The 21,441-nt window shown below is 30.4% G+C and overlaps 6 protein-coding genes across 7 annotated transcripts; 3 read left to right on the top strand and 3 right to left on the bottom strand.

The window, feature by feature from the left end:
- The first annotated feature begins 736 nt into the window (after positions 1 to 736).
- LOC128962867 (cleavage and polyadenylation specificity factor subunit 4-like) lies at positions 737 to 1,908 on the top strand. The gene has a single exon (XM_054309267.1). It carries the CDS (start codon positions 857 to 859, stop codon positions 1,850 to 1,852), a length of 996 nt encoding a protein of 331 aa, XP_054165242.1. The 5' UTR covers positions 737 to 856; the 3' UTR covers positions 1,853 to 1,908.
- LOC128962866 (tRNA N6-adenosine threonylcarbamoyltransferase-like) lies at positions 1,908 to 3,395 on the bottom strand. Its single transcript, XM_054309266.1, has 6 exons — positions 3,226 to 3,395; positions 2,920 to 3,141; positions 2,691 to 2,860; positions 2,572 to 2,621; positions 2,434 to 2,512; positions 1,908 to 2,318 (listed from the first exon to the last, which is right to left on the bottom strand). Exons 1-6 carry the CDS (start codon positions 3,338 to 3,340, stop codon positions 1,923 to 1,925), a joined length of 1,032 nt encoding a protein of 343 aa, XP_054165241.1. The 5' UTR covers positions 3,341 to 3,395; the 3' UTR covers positions 1,908 to 1,922.
- A 453-nt stretch (positions 3,396 to 3,848) lies between these two features.
- On the bottom strand, positions 3,849 to 7,757 carry LOC128962923 (transcription initiation factor TFIID subunit 4-like). Of its 2 annotated transcripts, none has more exons than XM_054309344.1 (11): positions 7,381 to 7,757; positions 7,175 to 7,292; positions 6,505 to 7,077; positions 5,945 to 6,445; positions 5,784 to 5,873; positions 5,594 to 5,716; positions 5,037 to 5,514; positions 4,766 to 4,896; positions 4,561 to 4,686; positions 4,204 to 4,464; positions 3,849 to 4,131 (listed from the first exon to the last, which is right to left on the bottom strand). In XM_054309344.1, exons 2-11 carry the CDS (start codon positions 7,280 to 7,282, stop codon positions 4,027 to 4,029), a joined length of 2,496 nt encoding a protein of 831 aa, XP_054165319.1. In that variant the 5' UTR covers positions 7,283 to 7,292; positions 7,381 to 7,757; the 3' UTR covers positions 3,849 to 4,026. The 2 variants fall into 2 exon arrangements, with proteins under 2 accessions (XP_054165319.1, XP_054165318.1); XM_054309343.1 differs by having other exon boundaries at positions 7,157 to 7,292; positions 7,381 to 7,756.
- A 799-nt stretch (positions 7,758 to 8,556) lies between these two features.
- Positions 8,557 to 10,881, top strand: LOC128962160 (protein LSM14 homolog B-A-like). The gene is made up of 4 exons (XM_054308513.1): positions 8,557 to 8,967; positions 9,052 to 9,218; positions 9,290 to 10,260; positions 10,343 to 10,881. The coding sequence occupies exons 1-4, from the start codon at positions 8,844 to 8,846 to the stop codon at positions 10,575 to 10,577; spliced, it is 1,497 nt and encodes a 498-aa protein (XP_054164488.1). The 5' UTR covers positions 8,557 to 8,843; the 3' UTR covers positions 10,578 to 10,881.
- Positions 10,882 to 10,971: 90 nt separating this feature from the next.
- On the bottom strand, positions 10,972 to 15,254 carry LOC128962159 (nucleolar protein 9-like). Its single transcript, XM_054308512.1, has 4 exons — positions 14,972 to 15,254; positions 12,152 to 13,041; positions 11,765 to 11,893; positions 10,972 to 11,699 (listed from the first exon to the last, which is right to left on the bottom strand). Exons 1-4 carry the CDS (start codon positions 15,123 to 15,125, stop codon positions 11,079 to 11,081), a joined length of 1,794 nt encoding a protein of 597 aa, XP_054164487.1. The 5' UTR covers positions 15,126 to 15,254; the 3' UTR covers positions 10,972 to 11,078.
- A 1,096-nt stretch (positions 15,255 to 16,350) lies between these two features.
- On the top strand, positions 16,351 to 19,360 carry LOC128962861 (neuropilin and tolloid-like protein 2). The gene is made up of 7 exons (XM_054309260.1): positions 16,351 to 16,522; positions 16,873 to 17,127; positions 17,340 to 17,363; positions 17,487 to 17,623; positions 17,761 to 18,004; positions 18,104 to 18,229; positions 18,330 to 19,360. Exons 1-7 carry the CDS (start codon positions 16,351 to 16,353, stop codon positions 19,358 to 19,360), a joined length of 1,989 nt encoding a protein of 662 aa, XP_054165235.1.
- Positions 19,361 to 21,441: the final 2,081 nt, after the last annotated feature.

Raw genomic sequence — 21,441 nt, 5'->3', positions numbered from 1 at the left:
GAGATATTTAAAAACAAAAATTTCCAATCAGTAAATTTAGTAAATATTATTTATTAATATCAACTTATAATAGAGTTTATTATTGAGAAAAAGAGTTTGATCTAATCGGGAATCGATCACAGTCTGTCTCATTGTAGTTCATAAGTAAGTTAATACAGTTGAGTGTAATTAAACACATATATTAACTAAATAATTAACACTCAAATAAGTCAAATAATTACAAAAATATTGTGTCAAGAAAAAAATATTTTACTAAATGGTTATAATTTGAATGATTAATATACTAAAAAATAGTACAATTTGTAACTTTAGTCCTATTAATGCGTTATATTTATAAAACTAGACAAATAAATAATAATTTATTTTCAATTAATTTTAAATTTATAAGAAAAATATTTCTTACTTTTTATTATTAACATAAAAATAATTAATTTTTTTCTCTCTAACTATGAAAGGAAGGAATATTTTCCGGGAATAAGTTTTGAGGGATTTTATTATATAAACTTACATTTGTGTGAAACCTTCAAATGTTATATAAATACATGTAACAAATATCAATATATATGATACAGTCTATCAATTGATCATAAATTTAATAAAAAATAAATTGCTTTAAACTAATAAAAATTAATTATTTTATTATACCGTATACTATAACTATATATTACTGTATCATACAGTATAATACCTGTAATTTACAAGTGTTGTGTAATATGTGGTGCAATCTATTGATTGAAATACAAACATATAATACATTGAATTACTTATCAAAACATTGAATACATTTAGTAGTGTTTTGTATGCAAACAATATCAACGAAACAATTAGTCGGACAACAAAAACAAAGACAACAATAATGGAGGAGATTATGGCAGCAGTCGATGATCTCATGTTTGACATCGAGAGGGATTTGGACCAACAAGTCGGGGCATTGCCGCTACCATTTCCCGGAATGGACAAATCGGGTGCGGCCACGTGTGTGTTTCATTTGCGCGGTTCATGTGTACGGGCAGCTGCCTGTCCTTATCGGCACATCAAAGCCGATCGGACAGTGGTCTGCAAGCATTGGCTTCGGGGTCTGTGCAAGAAAGGTGATCTTTGCGAGTTTCTTCATGAGTACGATATGTCCAAAATGCCAGAATGCTATTTCTACTCCCGATTTCACGCCTGTAGTAACAAAGAGTGTCCATTCCTGCACATTGATCCCGAATCTAAAGTACGCGACTGTCCGTGGTATGACCGAGGTTTCTGCAGACACGGACCTAACTGTCGTCATCGACACACCCGCCGAGTGGCGTGTATTAACTATTTGTCGGGTTTCTGTCCGGACGGACCCGAATGCAAGTTTGTTCACATGAGATTTGATTTGCCGCTAACGTCCGAACAGTTGACCAACAAGAAGGGTCAAGTGGTCTGTCATTTCTGTAATGAAAGCGGACATAAGATATATCAGTGTCCGGCTATGACTGCCGAACAACGAGAGGAAGCTATTCAACACAAATTAAATCAATTACAAGAACAACAACAACTTCAGCCAAACAACAACCATAACAGTAATAATAATAATAACAACAACTTTAACAACAATTTTAATAACAACTTCAACCACAACAACAACATCAACACTATCGCTGAAATCCAGTATCCGATGACTAACAAGAATAATCTAAACGATGGCCAAAGTAAGGATCAAAAAGAGCGATCGTATCGACCCCTGGATCAGGTGACGTGTTTCAAGTGCGGCGAAAAGGGTCACTACGCCAACAAGTGTCCAAAAGGACATCTGGCTTTCCTAAGCAGTGCTCTTAAGGAACTACAAACCAAACGTGATTTCAATGGCATTAATGATTGATTAATTAATTGACAACAAAAACAAAATGTGTTTATTTTTTATTATTGATTTTTCAAAATATATATTTATATTATTGTACTGAACTATCTTCAGATGGTCGCCGCCAAGTGACCAGTACCTCATCGGTGCGAAATCTTTGTGTACATCCAGTGTCCATCCACTGAGTTCGGTGGCCACTTTGAAACATGATAGCGCCTGTATGTGCAACCATTGCTCCGTTATCGATGCAATATCTATCATCGGTGGCGAATACTTTGGCACCCCTTTCCTCTGCCATAATTGCCATCATTTGCTGAAGTCTTAGATTACAGGCAACGCCTCCGACGATAAGTACTTCTTGAGACTCCATGAGAGCCATTGCCCTCTCAGTTGTCTCGACGAGCATTGAAAATATAGTCTCTTGTAATGAATAGCATAGATCTTCGGCACTGTATTCGCCATTTTCTAGCCATTGTATGGCTCTCTTCTGTTTCAATAATCAGATAATAATAATAATAGTTAGCATATTATATGTAAATTTAATTAAATTTTTTTTTATAATAAATTATTGAAATAAATCTATAACTGTTGGTCACACAAACCTCGATAAATGAAAGTAAACCTGAAAATGATAGGTCCATCCCTTTGACAACATATGGCAAATGAACAAACTTATGGCCACTATATAAATGATTAGTCAATTATTATGACATTATTTAGATTACCGTAAATTAACCTACTTTTTGGCCAACTGTTCAATATTATAGCCAGGACTGGGATCATTAGATAACTACAGGTAAATAATATCAAATAAAAACATAAGCATTGATTGGTTAATCAAATTATTGTTTTACAATACTTTCAAGACTCGGGCAAATCTGTCCAAACAGTTGCCGACAGCGATATCAAGTGTTTCGCCAAATATCCTGTATTTGTCGTTACTATAAGCTATGACTTGTGTGTTACCACCGCTTACGTAAAGGACAATTGGGTTTTGCGCTCCGGTAACTAAACGACCCATTTCAATGTCTGTCCATTTCAATTGACAATTAATTAATTAATTAGTCCAATCAATTAACGAGACATACGTGCGATACAATGGTTGACACCAATTAACGGTTTGTCCCACAATTGGGCCACAGTTCGGGCCACTAAAGCTACCGTTACCAGTGGTGCAGCCATTCCTGGTCCTCGTGTATAGCAAACCACATCGATATCGTTGCCGCTAATGTTTGCCTCTTTAAGCGCTTTGTCCAATACGGCCAACACATGACTTCGGTGATGTTGAGCTGTCTTTCTCGGTTCAAAGCCTACCCCACAATGGGATCAATTAATATAACAAATAATCATCAATCATACTGTGTGTGTGTGTGTCTGTATACTGTATATCATACCCTCTCCGGGAGGTGTTATATAAGTATGTCTAGGATTGGCCAACACTTGTCCATCTTTAACAATACCAATACCTAACTTATTAGCACTTCCTTCAAAACCAATTGACACAACCATTATGTTTACAAACACTGTATAACACACACACAAACACGTGGTTCATATCAATCACATGTTTATGTATTAGGCTATAGTTTGGCGCCAATACAGCCAAAAAACATTACATAACTTTTAAGGTAATTTAAAATCTAAATATTCATTGAAATTAGTGCCCAATTTTTATTAATCATAATTTTATTTTTGTTGTAACAAATATATATTAAATATTTTATTAATTAATATTCATTGAAAATTTGAAATAATATTATAATCAACAGACATTATATATATATACTCTAATTTATTATCGATTGTATATTTTTTAGAAAGTATTGTCAATATAAATGTGTTTTTTAATTGAATCAATTATAAGCAATGCTATTATACTGTATATATTTATATAACAATAAGCATTTTTTACAGATACTATACAATTTACAATTTAATATAATAACCAATACATAATAGCATGAGATAATTTAATAACTTATATGTTAACTTATATGTATGTATCTTATTTGTGTATGACTTAATTTAATTTAATTTATACATTAATCTAACTATTATTATGAATTATCTAATAATTAATGTTAACAATGAAAATATGATTTGTTGAATAATTAATTGCATGTCATTTAATATAATAACTATAATGAGTTTAATTTACAAAAAGAAAATTATTATTATTTAGTCAAAACTGTGTGTCACTTGAGGTAAGCCCTGTAAAGCATAGGTTTTCTTACGGTGTCTTTTTCCATCTCCATCAAGAAATGAAGATCTTTAAGACTGACACGTTTTATACGTCTCATCTGTGAAAAACATAACATTATGTATCATTAATTCAATAATCTATATATTGTTTTAATTTAGCAATTAATTACAGGCTTTGATGGTGTGCTTGAATTGAATAAAAATGTATTATTAAGGCTTGGATTGAGTGGTGAAGAGCCGACCAATGAATTATTATTATTATTGTTCATTGAATTGAAACTTGTTTTCAGTCTCTTCTTAGGATTGCCGATCGCTTGCAAAGCAGTTTCATTGGCCTCTCGTTGTCTCAATTCTTCCATTTCTTGTCTTTGCATTTCTTTAGCCTTTAGTTTGATAGCGATGTGATCCGGATCGTCAGCTTTCGATCGACTCTAATGTTATTTATATATTAAACACAAAAATTATTAATATTAATATCAAAATTAATATTAATATTACAAATCATATTCAAAACAAATAATCTGTACTTTAGCTGCTTTTATAAGCACTTCTCGCTCTTGTTCTTCATGTCTTCGTTTCTCAATGCGATCTAACTCTTGAAGAAACATTGTCTGTCCCTTAACGTCTTGTAGTACATCATAGTTCATATAATTCTATTCAATTAATTAACAAAACAATTATTAATTACCGATAATTAAAAAATGAAATAATTATTGTTTGAAAATACATTACTTTGATCTGTTCCTGTCTGTGCTCAGCAATAGCACCCAATTTTTCGACTAATGTTTTCAGCCTTTCCTGAACAGCATGCGATACGAGTGATACAACTTCAGGCGAGCATTCATCCAAACCATACTTATTTGCTAAACAACATAATAATAATTAAAATCAATTATATTAGTCATCACACATACACTTATGGTAACCGTTTTTTACTAATAAATACATGTTTAATACAATTTTAATGTTAGTTTATAAAAAAAAGTTAACAAAAAATAACTACCGATTTGATTGATTTTCTTATGCAATGGTGTGGTATATAGAAAGTCTTCATCTTTACAGGACCTGATCTGTTGGCCAACAGTCTCGGCGTTTGACAAAATTCGTTGGCTTTCTTCTTGTAGGTTAACTCCACCCATAGCCGCCACATCGTTAATATCGTCGTCGTCTCTGAGCGATGACGAGGAGAAGGCATTCTTTTTCTCTTTTTCTTTGGTTGTGGCGGCAGTCGATCGCGATTTATTGGCCGATGACTTGGATGAACCACGATTACCAGTCGATGATGGTGTAGACGTTGACTGTTTTGTGTGGACAACATTGTGAACTAATGGACTTTGTACTCGTTGACCACCACTTGATAGTGTAGTCGTATTAACCGATGTTACTACAGGACTGGGCTGCGTACTCATCAAACTGGTCATCGGTGTTAATAACCTAACAGTTTGTTGTAGTCCCGGTGCTCGCGGTGGTGTTTGTGCAATCTATTATCAATCATTACCAATATTATTATAATCAATTCATAAAAATTTACTCATCGATTGCCATAATAATACTAATTACTTGAATTTGTGGAATATTCTGTGTCTGTAGCGGTAATGTAACGGTTCCATTAGGTGGTGGTCTCACACCTTCGATGGTCAACTCTTTTTGCATTAATGAAAATCGAAGGTATGGCAGACTTTTCTGTTAAACAAAAATCAATTTCAAATAAAAACAATCATTTAGTGGTAATTATGGTAAATATATATACCTTTAGAAATGGTACTAAACAAGGCTGTGGAGATGAGTTAAGTTCTCGTTGTAATTGATTGGTAAAGTCTTCCGGTTGTATTGCATCGTCCTTTGAATTTCATTTATTTTATTAATCATTAAATTAATAACAATTTATTTCTTTTCAATAATATTACATACAATTAGTCCTTGAATTAGATTCTTGACATTATTGGCTACATTTGGCGGCTGATCACTGGCTAGACGTATAAGTGTTGACAAAAAGTTTTTACATTTTTTCTTAGCCGTATTGGGCGACATTTGCGATGGTGTTGAGGCGGGCGCCTGTTGGTTGGCAGTTGTTGTTGATATATGTAATGGTTGATGTGCTGCTGCAGCAGCTGCTGCTTGTGTTGCTGCAGCTATAGTAGTCGTCTTGTTGGTCGACATCGATACCGACTGCGACATCGAAACGGGTAGTACTATGTGTTGCTGATTAGGCCTAACAGGTGTAGCTGTTGTGTTGGGTGTTGCGTTACCGGTGTTGGGCGGCATTTGCAACCGAAAAGTTGTGGCCGTGTTTGTTGCTGATGTTTGCGGTGTAGGCGGTGGCCCGACATTAACCATATGCACTTGTCCATTCTCAGTCTTTACAAATATAGTTCCCGCCCGAACCAAATTTGATGGCAATGTTATTGTTCCCTAAATATTCAAATGTTAATACATTATAAACACAATCAATACAATCTATGAGAACATACCTGTCCGGCAAATCCTGTATTTCCCGGTCTAATGAGTTGTGGCGTTAGGCGAACGTTATGCGGTAACTGAACAACACGTGGAGCTAAAGTTCTGGCCGCTGGACCCATATTGGCATTGGGTGTATGCGGACGACTAGTCACTAATTGGAGCTGAATTTGGTTACCACTGTTTGTCATCAATTGTTGCATAACATTACCACTATGTGGAGCACTGCTAGTATTCACTGTTCTCGATGCTAATGTCACTACCGATGCCGTTGTTGTCACAGCACTGTTGTTGATGTTATTGCTGATAATGTTGTTATGATGACCATCAGGTGTGCCATGAGATGGCTGAACAATCATTGGGCCGTCTTTGGTCGTCGCTATCAATAATGTTTGTCCCGGTTTTGGTGTCACACCTACGGGATTCTTGTTTGGTGTTAACACTAAGGATGGTGTCAGCCCTCCCAACGATATAGTTGTTGGCGTACGTATCGTATCGGTGTTGTTGCCGACATTCAGACCGGTGTTACCGTTTGACATTAGATTCTTCATTACTTGATTAGCCGCCACTCCACTCATCGGTAAACTCTACAACAAATAAATCAAAATAAATATCACATTAATTATGAACACTAATAAATATATATATATATAAAGTAATTATTACCGATGTGTTGGCCACTACCTGCGATATGTAACCACTGGCCGGAAGAGCTCCGGGAAGGGATGTAGGGGTCGATGTGGTGGTTGTAGATGTCGTCGATAGTTGTGGTAATGGTTGAGGTAATGTCATCAATGGTTTACTATCGTTATTATTATTATTATTATTACTATTATTATTACTATTATTACTAATATTATTGTTATTATTGTTATTATTGCCAATATTACCACCGATGGTGTGGTTCATCTCAGTCTTATTGATGATAATATTGTTGTTAACAATCACTTTGTTGTTGTCATCACTGTTGTTGTTGTTGTTGATAGTCTCCTGAACTGTAGTGATGTCTCCTGTATTAGTGTTGAGCATAATGTGTGATCAAATAGTTTGATCCAGTCTTTAGATGTGATTGTTGTTGTCGTCCACAATGTTTGACACAAACATCAACTTCAGTGACGACTCACTACTCAATCACTACTATTAGTATTGAACGCCATTTGCAAACATATAATAAACAGATTAAACATAATATACTCTATAATATTCATACACATAGTTAGTCCAACCTCTCTCTTATCATAAAAAGGACATATTTTATTACATTTATATACTGTGCATTTGGTTCTATATTAGAGTTTAAAATAGATTTCAATGATTAACTACTGTTACACAATTTCCATACAATATTTATACCCCAATCAGTATTTACAGTAATAGTCAAGTGTTATACTGTATTCAATACTCCCCCTCATTGTATACACATTACTATACTGTACAGTAGTTTTGCATTTTAAATGTTAAAAATTAAATAATATTTTATTAAATAAAAACATATATATATATTAATTTACATTCAATGTTTAGTATAATATAGTTGTTAGTAATTGTTTAACTCAATTATACCTAAATTATACATAAAATAGATTATTAGAAATTTTTGTTAATCAATGACTATTAGTTAGTTAACTGTTTAGAGTTGTATTAATACTATACTTTTGAAACACATTATTACAGTATTAATATCATTATTATTGTATTACTTATAGTTTGGTATAATATTGTTGTCATATAAACTGTATATAAATGTATTAATAGGAATATACCGTATATACAGTAGTAATATATAAATATATTAATAATTTTTGTCATTTATTAAACTTTGGATATTTTGTATAAATAAAAGTTGATTTTTTTGTTAATGAATATCTATTATCTATGGGTTTATTATTATTACTATTATTACTATAAAACTTTTGATATATGTATTAATATTAATAGTAAATGTTGTATACGTTGTATATGTATTGACTGTATATATGTATTGAACAGTTGATGCTATGACTGTATAGTCTATGACTGTATAGTGAGTGTGAGTGTGATGTGAGTCCCCCTTAAACTGTATATAAGTAGTGATGTGTTTGAATAAAATGTATTCATTGTATTGTTTGACTGTTGAATGTATTGGTTGGACACTCACTGCTAGACTCTCTCTACTCTAGTATTTAGTTGACTATTGACTGACTGAATGGTTATGAGAGCGCTATTGTGTGAAAAAAATATTATATTATTATATTATTAACTGATTTGATCACACATTTTGAGGGATCAACTCTTTGGATATACTCTTTTGAAGACATATTATTGATCTTCAATTGATTTTGATTAGTATTATCACTAAACAATAGAGAAGACAATGTCAGTAACGACGACACCATTTCTTGGTTGTAAAATATCATTGATCTCTAAGTCTGAGATCAGATATGAAGGCATTCTCTATACTATTGATCCCAAAGAGTCGACCATTGCTTTGGCAAAAGGTTTGTATAAATTAGATGATAATATACGAAGAAAATGGTAATAATGACATATAATGTTTGATTTATATTATTATCTTTAAATAGTCCGCTCGTATGGCACTGAGGACCGACCCGTTGAACGTCAAGTGCCTCCAAGAGATGAAATATTTGAGTACATAATCTTCAGAGCCGGTGACATAAAAGATCTGATTGTTGACGACCCGCCCGCTACTATTGCTCCCGGATTGGCCGATCCGGCAATCATTCAAGCGGTAATACTCTAATAATTAATATACAAATTGGTAAAAACATTACTAATTTTGTTTGACAACCTCTACCACAGCACTCAACTTCGAGCACATCCGGTGCTACATTTCCATCTACAACATTTCCAGAGATCACCCGTAACTCGAACTCGAACAGCGTGACGTCTGGCCAGAGACCATCGGGCGCTGCATTCAGTTCGGGTCAAAATGCTATAAATTCATTAACTATGGGAACAGGATTCAAGTCTAGTGCGTCCAATGAGTCGCGATCGCAAAACTCGACGCCCACTACTACTGGCCAACAACAGCAACATCAACAACAAAATCGTCAGCAACAGAGTCCTCATTTAGATGGACAGTCATCGGCGGCCCAACAATCGAATCAAAACAGACAAAATATTCATAAAGATAACTATAAGAGAAACGAAAGGAGCGGTCAAATGCCGCAAATGCGTAGAGGAGGACCACAGGGTGGATATGGAGGGGGAGGCGGCGGTAATAGAGATGGTGGTGGAGGAGGAGGAGGACACGGACCCCAGCAAAACTATTATACAAATAGACGCGGATCCGGTCAACCAAACTATAGACAACAAAACCAAAGCCATTCACAACCACCGCAGACTAACAATCGTTTTGGTAATTATAATAATCGGCAATTCAACAACAATTACTCGAATATAAATCAACGACGACCTGGTGGTGGCCAATCTCGTCCTCAGAATCGCGGCGGTCCTCATAATCGGGTATCGAATCGCGGCACAAAAGAGCCGATAAAATTTGAAAACGATTTCGATTTTGAAAAAGGTTTAGAAGAGTTTTCCGAAATGGAAAAAAAGTTTAGTAATTTGAAAGTCGATACCAATAATACTGATGAACAACAGCCTAAAGAAGGCGACATCAAACAAGAAGAGACCAATACTACAGATAATAATAGCATTGAGAACACGGCTAATGGAGATAAAGAAAACTTAGAAAACGATCCGTTTTATGATAAGGCAAAGTCTTTCTTCGATACCATCAGTTGTGAAGCTATTGAACGCGAAAAAGGGTATAAATTAATACAAATATTAAATATTTGACAACAAAATTAAAAAAAACAATTGATATATAATTTTTTATTTTTTTGGTAGAAATGTTCAGCGCATCGATTGGAAAGCCGAACGCAAACTTAATTCAGAAACTTTTGGCGTTCCTATGAGTTATCGACGAGGCTTTGGTCGCGGACGCGGTGGTTATGGTCACCGGGGTTACCGAAGTTATTATAGAGGCGGTGGCTTTTCCCGTGGCGGCTCTGGAGGTGGTGGAGGAAGTGGCGACACTCGTCGATATAAATCGTCAAATCAACAACAAAATCAACGCAATTAAGGCGTGTTTTTAATCACACATACACACAATGGCTCCGGATTTGAATAATTTATTTTTTTTGTTAGCCTTTATTGCAAATTTAATATTAAAAATTAATATCTTTATTGTCAAAATTACTTAAAAAAAACAAATTGCTTGCAATTGAATTTATCAGTTAAGTGTCCATTTTCAACACACATAAACAAATACATTGATTGCACGCAATGTGACTAAAAAGAAATGATTATAAAAAAAACTAAACACTAAACAAAATAAATACAACAAATTTTTAATTTAAATACGAATATAATAATAACAATACAAATTAAATTTCATTTTGAAAAAACATCTGTACTCTTGAAAAGTAGTGACTAATTAAAAATAATATATATATATATATATTGAAATCGATAACAATTGTCATATAATTTATTAATTATAATATAATAATTGTGTGAATATATATGGTGTGAATGTTATAATAATTATCTTATTTTATATAACCATTTGTTTGTTTGCTTTTCATTTCATACGTTGTATTTTAGGTCTGGTTTCAGTATAGAAGATGTCTTGCATTTCTCGGCGACGTTTGGCTCTACTCTTCTCTTCCTCTTTCCAGTCGTCGTTTCTGTTCTTATAGTGATAAAGACCGGCCTTTTTGGCCAAATGATAGCCATTGCGAGTACTATTGAGTTGCGACTCTCGGGCCACCAACTCATCCATTATACTGGACTTGAGTTTGAAGTCTACACTACTTAAGATATGGTCGACAATTCGAGAGCCGAACCGATCGTTAGCCATATCGACATAACAGCCTCGAAGTTGATCAATGAGTTGAGCCTTTTGTTTCGGTGTCACAGTTTGGCTCTGAAGGAATGTCTCGATCACATGACTGCCACTCTTATCGTTGGCGATCCAAACAATCTCTTTGGGCTCCAATGCTAACAAACTTCTGGTCACTTTATAGGGATCGTCGAAACCGAATATGTATTGCAACATAAGCGACCCGTGAAGCCAAATATCTACCTTTCCGTACGGTTGTCGCGACGATGATGATGACTGTTGTTCGCTAAACAACATGACAGGCACTAACTGTATTTGACGCTCTTTTGGTTCAAAACAATTGTATGATTTCATCAATGCCTATAAAACAACAAATCCAAGACATTATAAAATTAAGATCAATTAAGTCATTGAATGCTCTTTACATGTATGAACTCCTGTTGCGACGGCGGGAATCTCTGACACGCCTTTGACAGACAGACACCAATACCGGGTCTATTGTTGCGAAATATTGAACTCAAACTCGGAAATAATTCTTCACAGATATCTGAGAACTAAATGCAAAACAATTGATACAATAAGTTGGACTTAATTCAAGACAAATATAATTTTTTTTGTTTCTATCAATAGGTTTTGTGTGGAGCTGTGAAACAACAATAACAACAAACAGATTGTGAATATAAATTGTGATTAATTGATTGATTAATAATTTTTGGTGTATTATTAATAATAACTAAAACACTACTAATTTGATAATACAAGTGTGATATCCAATAATAATAATAATAATAATAGTGACCATAAATGCCTACCAATGCTTGTTGTTGTGTAGCGTCGATAAGCCGCTGAACGATGAAGTTTGCGATATCGTGTTTCCACATAATCTTGAGATTGCCTTTCAAATGCTTATTCCAGAGACGCATCAATCGATGATCACTGGCCACAAGTATGACCGCTTCGACTAAGTAGGCGCTCACCGAACTCGTGGTGATAGCAAACTTACTTTCGTCGTTGAGGAATATGATTTCGACTAAACGTTTGACCACTACTTGACAGAGCTCTGTGTAGCGGACTTTGAGCACAAATAGCAAGTATTGGACTAAAGAGGTTGCTTTGCCTAAAATTATTTCCTTCATTTCGCGTTCATTTCTCTCGAGTACCAGTGCTTTGGAGAACCGTTTCAATAGATGTTTGAAAGTGATGGGCAACTCTTTGATGATGACATCCTTTTCGATCTCTGTGTGTATATTTGTTTTCATTGCAAATCCCATTGTTTTACGACTCCAGTGTCGACCAACTCTAATACCTCCCAATGCTTCCAATGTTGTGGTCATAACATGAGAGCCATTGGTGTCCTCAAGTAATTGATTAAAGTGTTGGATAGTCAACTTTCCGATGTCGTGCAACCATTGAGTAGTCCACTTGATATGACGTTCGCTACCGCCTGCGGTTTGTTGACTTTCTTTAGACAATATCTTGAGTGTTGCCTCAATGAGCGCCTGTAGGACACAACTGCTACTCTGATTCATTAGGAAATCCAATGATATGGTCGACACACATATCCTTTCGGCCAACTTTCGGATCAGTTCGGCGTTTCCAGTGTTTTCAATCAACCATTGAATACAAAGACTTGAATGTTTGTGTTGTGATAATACCACTTCTTGACCACTAATACTATTGCAGATACTTTCGCTAAACAGTTCTATAAATTAAACAACAAATTATTACCAAAAAATTATTTAATTATTTAGACATTTAAACTTTATTTTTGCTTTTCTCACATACATTCATATGAATATATAATAATAATATTTTTAACATTTCCTTATTTTTTTAGGTTGTAGTCAGTAATAACTACAGTAGTGCTTAATATTTCAATTTATTAATCGGATAATAATTATTGAAATACTTAATTAATTTTAATTATATTTTTATTGTTGACAAATTTATTATAACAATTTAATTTTTTTTCGCAATTAATCGTATTAGTTATATTTAATTATAAAAATTTGGCCAATTATTTAATTATATATAAAATTGAATGACATTTGACAATATATATATATATATATATAGCTATTTATACTGTTATATATTATTTACATTTAGATACACCGGTAATATAATGTAATTATTATATAATAAATCTATAACTATACTAATTACTTATTATTATTGATACATCTATAATATCCAAACATTTAATGGTAACATTATATTCAATCAAAATGTAGTTTTTTACTCATTAAATAAACATTAATATATATATATAAAAGTATATATAAAAGTTTAAACTATTTTTGACTTTTTAATTGATAGTTTTGTATTAATTTGTTAATATATTGATAATCCTGTTGTTAAAAAAGTTTGTCACAAAAAAATATAAATAAATGACAAATATTTGATATTATAGGAAAATTAATAATAAAATACGTGTCAATATTATTATTATTATTTTTATAATAATCATCACTAAAAAAACATTCAAATATTTATTCGTCATTTAATGAAAATGTGTTTTTTTTATTTCCAATAATCAACTTCTAATAAATTAATATAAAAAAAACTAATATTTAATATTATAATTAATATATATATAAAGTAAATGAATATTATTAATAATATGGCAATTTATATTTAATTACTTTTATATTTACAATTTTACATTAAAAAATGTACATTAATTGATATTTGTAATAGTACCTAGTTTAAATAAATATATGCAATATTGATTAATATTTGTTTTAAATAAATATACATAAACTGTATAATAAATTATTTTACCAACTTAACTTTATATTTAAATAATCTATATATTATTTACCATGTTATAAATTATTTTATATATATATATTTACTAAACAATTGCTATACAGTACATAAAATACATGTTGAATACAGTATTCAAACATAATTAATATAATAAAAAATCTATAAATATATATAAAAAAAATATTTCAAATTAAAACACAAATACATTTATATATTTTAATATATTCAGTCAAATACTACGACTACATAAATATTGAACGAAACAAACACTAAGAAAAAAGTCTATTATATTATAATATTCAGTATTATATGACTGTATATTACTTTATAATAAAAAATAACATAAATTTTTTATATTAAATGATGAGAAAAGTCGTCAATATTTTTGCGTTCAATTAATAAGTATTGTAGAGAAATATCATATTTTTTCTGACAAACACTTTGCATATATAATAATATATATATAATATTATTATTATTATTAAATAAATAGGTATATAGTAGTAATAGGCAATAGTTGACAACTAGTTTCAATAATAATGACCTATATTTTTCACCTATCGTTTTTAATGTAATAAAAAAAATTATAATAATTACAATCATGTAATCAGTATAAAAACATGTGTACTAATAATAATTGAATATCTATTTGACGATGATGACAATAATTGATCATGATCAAATTGGATATATATTTATATATATATTTGATAGTATATCCTATCCTCTAAATAGTCAATAGATATGATTTCAATGGGAAATATATGTTTTGATTGCATTATTATAATAAATAACTGTAAATACATTAATAAAAAAAAATGAAATAACTATTGATATGATTGTATTGAATGAATGAAAACCTTTATCGTTGACATCCCTGAAGTCGTCGTGTATTCTGTAAGACATTCTCATAAAGTAATCAAAATCATAGAAATGGTCCGGAGATGCACTTCGACGGGATGTTACCACCGATGACGGCGACGAACCGCCAACTGATGCCGAATTACCACTCATTGCTTATGTATTAAATAAATAATACAACAAATTATATGATACTAAAACAGTGTGTGACTATACTATCCGTTTTATATACAGTATGACTACACTGTTTCATACACTTGTACTACTAATACAGTACAACAACAACATATCAACATTACATTTAACATTACGCTAATAACAAATGTGCGCTAAACATACATACATACATACAGTCAGTACATTACAGTACAGCACACATACATGTTGTTGTTTGGGTGCCATCCGATGGACAAACAATGCAAACATCAATAAACCCAATGTCTTATAGAAATTTTATTAATCATTTCAAAATAAGTCATTTAAATTATTATTAAATATTATTTTCTAATTTATAAATTCAATTATATATAAATACTGTATTAAATTAAAAATATATGGCACAATATTGATATGTTAAATAAATATAAATAATATAAATATTACAACAGTATTAGTATTAGCGATATATTAGAAATATACTGCATGTATGGATAAGGAGGAGTATGCGCTTAGTTGATAGGCATCCCTACAATTGCTACCATCTCTAGCATCCCTACCATCCCTGTTAGTGTGGTATCATTGATGGATTGTATGCTTTTAAAAATAGTATACAATATTATATATATATATAAATTTATATATATATATTATATAGACTCTAAATGTATGCTATGGTCCGACATTGCATTTGTAGGTCATTTGTAGACTTATAAACATTAAACAATGTCTTACAATGTATTCAATGAATTGAATTAAATTCTGTGATTCTGTGATTCTCTCATTCATTTCACTAATTATTAATTTCATGTTATTTTCATTTATATCAATGTTATTATAATTAATTTAATACATATATTCAATATGTTTATACCAACAGTTATTTCATTTGTTTTTATATTATTTAATATTGGCTTACCTTCTGGTAATGACTATTATTATATTTATTTAAATTGATATATAATTAGATAATTTGAATTATACTATAAATATTTACAATTTTTATTTAAGTAATCTATTTTTCATCATTATATAAATGACATATACTGTACATATTTATATATAAATAATTGCATTCAGAATAATTTTTATAAATTCTTTAATTTAATAATATGTAAAAAAAATATATACATTTATTTTAATCATTTAGTTTTAGTATATTATTATATGAATGTTATAAAATTTTTAAAAAACCATATAAATTATTAATTGTTATCATTTAATGACAGCTAAAGAAATACCACGATTGCCATCAATGAGTGCTCACATTGATTCAGACCGTAGTATCAATTGTTATAATTTTAGTGTAGGAAATGGCAACTTATTTGAATTTTTTTCACCTAATTATCCAAATAATTATCCCAACGATACTGAATGCGAACGAGTTATTAAAGGTATGTTTTTATAATAAAATATTATTATTTATTTTTTTCCAATTAATTACTAATTCTATGAAATATAATTGAATTATTAAGTATTATAATAATATATAAGTAACAATGATACTAGTACATAATAACTTAGCAAATAAGCATGCTAAATTAGATTTATATATTAATAAATATTTATTATGATAATTATTTTTTTAGTTAAAAAAAAGTTTAGTTTAATAACTAGGTTTTAATTTTGTTTAGATTCATATGAGACCAGTATTTAATAATAAAGTATAATAATATTAAATTTAATTAATTAAAGCTAAATTTAATTGTTGACCTCTTTTTTTTGTTTATTTGTTTGTTTTTAGCACCTCATGGCCATCAAATAAGTATTGAATTTCGTGATCAGTTTCATCTGGAAGAGGCAACCAATTGTGAATACGACTATTTGGAGATCCGTGACGGCGCTTACGGCTATTCAAATATTATTGCCAAACTATGCGGACATGAGTTCCCCAGAGATATCATAAGCAACGATCGCTATCTATTCCTACGATTTGTATCCGACGAAAGTATCCAATATTCTGGCTTTCGGGCCGTCTATTCATTTAAAAAACTGCACAGTATGTCATCATTTTAGCAAATTTTTTTGCCACATATCATACATACAAATCAAAATTATTTTTTTTGCTACCTATTGCTCCTTTTTGTGTTTTATATTTATAATTTAATAATATTAATTAAAGTATACAACAAAAATAATAATTATATTAAAAATTTGTTATTGTTATTAATTAATGTAAACTTATTATTATTATTATTATCATTGTTACAGTTCAACGACCGGAACCACCAAGGGGTAAGATATATTTATATTAATTTTTTTTTTAAATTTTATTGTTTAAATATTAAAAAAGTTTGAGTAAAACAATAATGATTGATTACATTACATATATATATATATATATATATTTATATACAGAATGTCGATTCAATAAGACGGGTGTGAGTGGAATCATACATCATAGAGAAATACCACCAGAATTACAGAATTATTCAATTGTCGAGGAATTATCCATCGATTGTATTTGGAATATCACTGTAAGACCCGGTTATCAGGTATTGATATGGAAAACAATTATTAATTAAATTAAGAAATTTATTTTTTCAAAAAAAACTACAGATTATTAGCACACATATACAGCTGTTTGATAATTAATTATTAAATAAATAATTGTTTTTTTTAAAAAAAATAGATGTATTTGACATTCAATGATTATGGCCTAACAATTCCCAATAACTGTGAATCCAATTATATCGATGTATACAACGATAAGTTGAGTGAATCGTCTCGCGAGCAGCGCTTCTGCGGTACGAAAGCAGAATCTGTTCGCTCGAAATCCAATACAATGAATATCCGATTCTTTGCCAAACCCAAGGCTATCGAAGGCGTAAAGTTTGAAATTATTTTTACCGCTTTTAGGGAACTACCTAATAAAGGTTTGTATATATATATATATATATATATATTTTACCTGTATATACAGTTTCTCTTAATTATCAACACATATAACTAATTAATTTTGTCGACACCTCCAGAAAAATGTCGTAGCGATGAATTTGATTGCGCGGACAGCACTTGCATTGACCAGAGTCTCAAATGTGATGGTTATGACAATTGTAAATATCGTTACGATGAAGACAAACAAACTACTTGTGCTCCAAGTAATTGATTGACTGATTGATTGATCGATTTGTTTATAAATATATATATATATATATTAATTGTTATAACTTATTGTTTTAATGTATTTTAATTGTACAGAAAGTGGTGGTATATTTAACTTCACGTCCCAACATATGGTCGTAATATTAGTAGTGTTTTGTGCACTGGTGTTGGGTATGTGCGCCTCAATAACCATCTCGTGTTGGAGTAAAATCCAAGAGAGAAGACAACGAAAACGCGATTATAAGCTTCGGAGGTCAAGGGAGACATCAGTCGAAGTTGGATTAGACCGGACAATGACTATCACTAGTTTGGATCGTTCGGCACTCGAGAATGAAATCGCTGCTCAACAACAAGTACTCGGATCAGTCGGTAGGACACGAAAGATGATAACAACGGCCAACACTATCTCAAGAAAGAGTGGTTTTCACAACGACGACGAACTCAATGGTTGTTATGTACCGGAAGTCGATTTAAGTGTATTCCGCAAACAACCAAACGGTGCCACACAACAGCTCATTGACGATAAATTTTCACCCGACTCACCAACTCATATGATTATGTCTAATCAAATATCACCCGATTGTCAACATTATTATAGTCATCAACAGCAAAGAGATTCCATGCGTAGCAGTTCAGAGAGTCCGATACCACCTCCACCACCGCCACCGATGTTGAGTCATATGAGATCCAGACAACGGACTGTTCCGTTAGACGCCAGCAAATTAGACTCGTGTTCGCCAACTAATGACAATCACCATCTGATGGAACAGAGTCTTCACGGACATCAGTCGTCTGTACCGCAAATGCATCGACCAGACTGTGCCCAACACACCAACAATTCTCCAGACTATTCATTAAGAACTGTTAAACCAGAATATAGTCGATCGGCTTCTGTTCCCATCGGACCTCATGTCAGTGTCATCAACGATGGCAATGACAATGACGATGATTGCGACGACTATTGTTGTGAAGATAACACTGTTGTGCCTTCAGATTCAAGAACTCGGTGTTTCAGAGCTGAGGCTATCATCGAAATGAGTGGTTCGGGTCCAGTGTCTGGTACTGGCCATCGACACCGAGGCTTTGAGACAACCAGATCGGCACCCGATGTGGTAGTCATGCGTTGATAACAACTTATAATAATATATTATTATTATTATTATTACAAATGATAATAGTATTGCTTTTTATATATAATCACCACATTATTGATGATGATGTGCAACATATATGAGATGTGCCAACAGTTTATTGATTAGCAAATACTTTTCAATAACTTTGTATATATTTTGTTAGCAAATCATTAATCAATATATAAATCATATCTTAATCATTGATAACACAAAACATTTCATCGACAAAAAATCAATGATTTAATCTTTTATTTAATGAGTCAAATCTTAATAGTAATAGTATTATAATTATTAGCGCAATTGGCATTTATATCAAAGTCAATCAACCTCTGGGCTCAAACAGTGATTATTATTACAGTATTATTAATAATTATTATTATAATATTATTATTGGTTTTGCTAAAACCGTTATACAGTATATTAATTAATATTTCATATAATATTTAAAAAAAAACTAATAAGTTATGATATATTGCTAACAAAATTGATTTAAATTTTAGCATAACTTTACTCTAATGTCTTCTACTACTATAACATCAATTTTAGTAACTTATCTCTCATGTGCTCACTATTTATACGTATATATCTATATATATATAAATATATATATAAATAAATATATTATATATTTATATATTGAACTGCATTACAGTATATTATTAATAATATATGAAATGTGTTCATTAAATTGATGGTATTTTCTAATTAATAATGTTTACAATAGTGCGAAAAGTGTATTACAGTATTATTATTATTATTATTATTATTATTATTATTATTAGCTCATCATTTTAATTAATCATTTGTTAAATACCAGTGCATGCATATTATATTATATTATTGATACCTCATTCAATAGATTTATTATTAAAGTAAATTAATTGCAAATTTACTATTAAATACAGAATATTTGTTAAGTTATATAATAATAATTGTTAATAAATCAACTTTATCTCTACTAGTATCAGATTAAATGCAACTAAAAAAATCATATATAAATATAGTTGATTTAAATATTTGTTTTTTAAATACAACAAATACTTATTATTATTATTATTAATTCATTACTAATAATTAAACAATTGCTCAATTAATAAATAATTATTATAATAATTTTTAAAAATAAATAATATATAATAAATGTAGTGATATTTGGTACGTTATGTGACTGATCTAATATATTGATGACAACAATAAGATAGATACTACTAATAATAATAAGTGAAAAAATGGACAAATAGGTGGACACATTACCACCTGTGCCAACCAACCAACTAACCAACCCAGCAATAACCTGCCAAATATATTCCCAATTTTTTTTATTGTATTACATCAACTAAACATTTTGGGCCATTAAAAAAATTAAAATGTCATCTATTGATTATTACAATTATTTGGTGCTACCACAACAATGTAATTTAGGATTTACATTAATATAGCAAAAATTAATTAAGACATCAAATAAATATGTTTATTATAATGTATTGTTAGAAATTAATTGTAATTGAAAGTGTTAATTATATGTGAAAATTGTTAAATTCTATAGTAAATTAATTACTACTAATAATAATAATTTGTGCCAAATATTATTATTTATTGTATTTTATATTTTTATTTTGTAGCCCAATATAAAAGTTTCGTTTTTTTTGTTGGTAATTAATGTTAATTGTTAAATATATATTGATGATTAATGCAATTTGCATTAGATTTTTTTTTAAATATAAAAACCTACAATAAATTCTATAATTGAAACATGGCTCAAATTTTAAAATTGGTTAATAATAATTGTAAATAATATAAATATGTAAATTGTTTCCGATATTATAATTGAATTTTATTATTATACAGTACTTTTTAGTTTAGTATTTAAATTAATATTGATAAATATAGTATATATATCATAGTAAATTTTTAATTATAGTAAATTGTGTATAGTAAATTAATTTGTCACAATTGTATAGAAATTGTGCCAAAAAATATTATTATTATTATTACTAATTTAACTTGAATTTATTTTTTATCGTGATAATGTAATTTATTAATTAATTTCTAAGCTAGACTTTCAAACAAATAAA

This window comes from Oppia nitens, unplaced genomic scaffold, assembly GCF_028296485.1.
Source record: "Oppia nitens isolate AA-2021 unplaced genomic scaffold, nextdenovo-longstitch-racon4-pilon3 scaffold6_pilon_pilon_pilon, whole genome shotgun sequence".
NCBI lineage: Eukaryota > Metazoa > Arthropoda > Arachnida > Sarcoptiformes > Oppiidae > Oppia > Oppia nitens.
Note: the sequence above shows the minus strand (reverse complement) of the source record. Positions and strands in the feature narration are given on the sequence as shown.

Excerpts from the sequence above, each read along its gene's own strand:
- LOC128962867 (XM_054309267.1), top strand. The coding sequence starts at position 857 with ATGGAGGAGATTATGGCAGCAGTCGATGATCTCATGTTTGACATCGAG.
- LOC128962866 (XM_054309266.1), bottom strand. The coding sequence starts at position 3,340 with ATGGTTGTGTCAATTGGTTTTGAAGGAAGTGCTAATAAGTTAGGTATT. Across the intron at positions 3,142-3,225 it reads TATAACACCTCCCGGAGAGG|GCTTTGAACCGAGAAAGACA; the intron begins GTATGATATACA and ends ATTGTGGGGTAG. Across the intron at positions 2,513-2,571 it reads ATTGAACAGTTGGCCAAAAA|TGGCCATAAGTTTGTTCATT; the intron begins GTAGGTTAATTT and ends TCATTTATATAG.
- LOC128962923 (XM_054309343.1), bottom strand. The coding sequence starts at position 7,282 with ATGACATTACCTCAACCATTACCACAACTATCGACGACATCTACAACC. Across the intron at positions 6,446-6,504 it reads ATACAGGATTTGCCGGACAG|GGAACAATAACATTGCCATC; the intron begins GTATGTTCTCAT and ends TTGAATATTTAG. Across the intron at positions 5,874-5,944 it reads ATCTAATTCAAGGACTAATT|GACGATGCAATACAACCGGA; the intron begins GTATGTAATATT and ends TGAAATTCAAAG.
- LOC128962160 (XM_054308513.1), top strand. The coding sequence starts at position 8,844 with ATGTCAGTAACGACGACACCATTTCTTGGTTGTAAAATATCATTGATC. Across the intron at positions 8,968-9,051 it reads GACCATTGCTTTGGCAAAAG|TCCGCTCGTATGGCACTGAG; the intron begins GTTTGTATAAAT and ends ATCTTTAAATAG. Across the intron at positions 9,219-9,289 it reads ATCCGGCAATCATTCAAGCG|CACTCAACTTCGAGCACATC; the intron begins GTAATACTCTAA and ends CCTCTACCACAG.
- LOC128962159 (XM_054308512.1), bottom strand. The coding sequence starts at position 15,125 with ATGAGTGGTAATTCGGCATCAGTTGGCGGTTCGTCGCCGTCATCGGTG. Across the intron at positions 11,894-12,151 it reads CTACACAACAACAAGCATTG|TTCTCAGATATCTGTGAAGA; the intron begins GTAGGCATTTAT and ends TTTTGCATTTAG. Across the intron at positions 11,700-11,764 it reads CGCAACAGGAGTTCATACAT|GCATTGATGAAATCATACAA; the intron begins GTAAAGAGCATT and ends GTTGTTTTATAG.
- LOC128962861 (XM_054309260.1), top strand. The coding sequence starts at position 16,351 with ATGACAGCTAAAGAAATACCACGATTGCCATCAATGAGTGCTCACATT. Across the intron at positions 17,128-17,339 it reads TTCATTTAAAAAACTGCACA|TTCAACGACCGGAACCACCA; the intron begins GTATGTCATCAT and ends TCATTGTTACAG. Across the intron at positions 18,005-18,103 it reads TAGGGAACTACCTAATAAAG|AAAAATGTCGTAGCGATGAA; the intron begins GTTTGTATATAT and ends CGACACCTCCAG.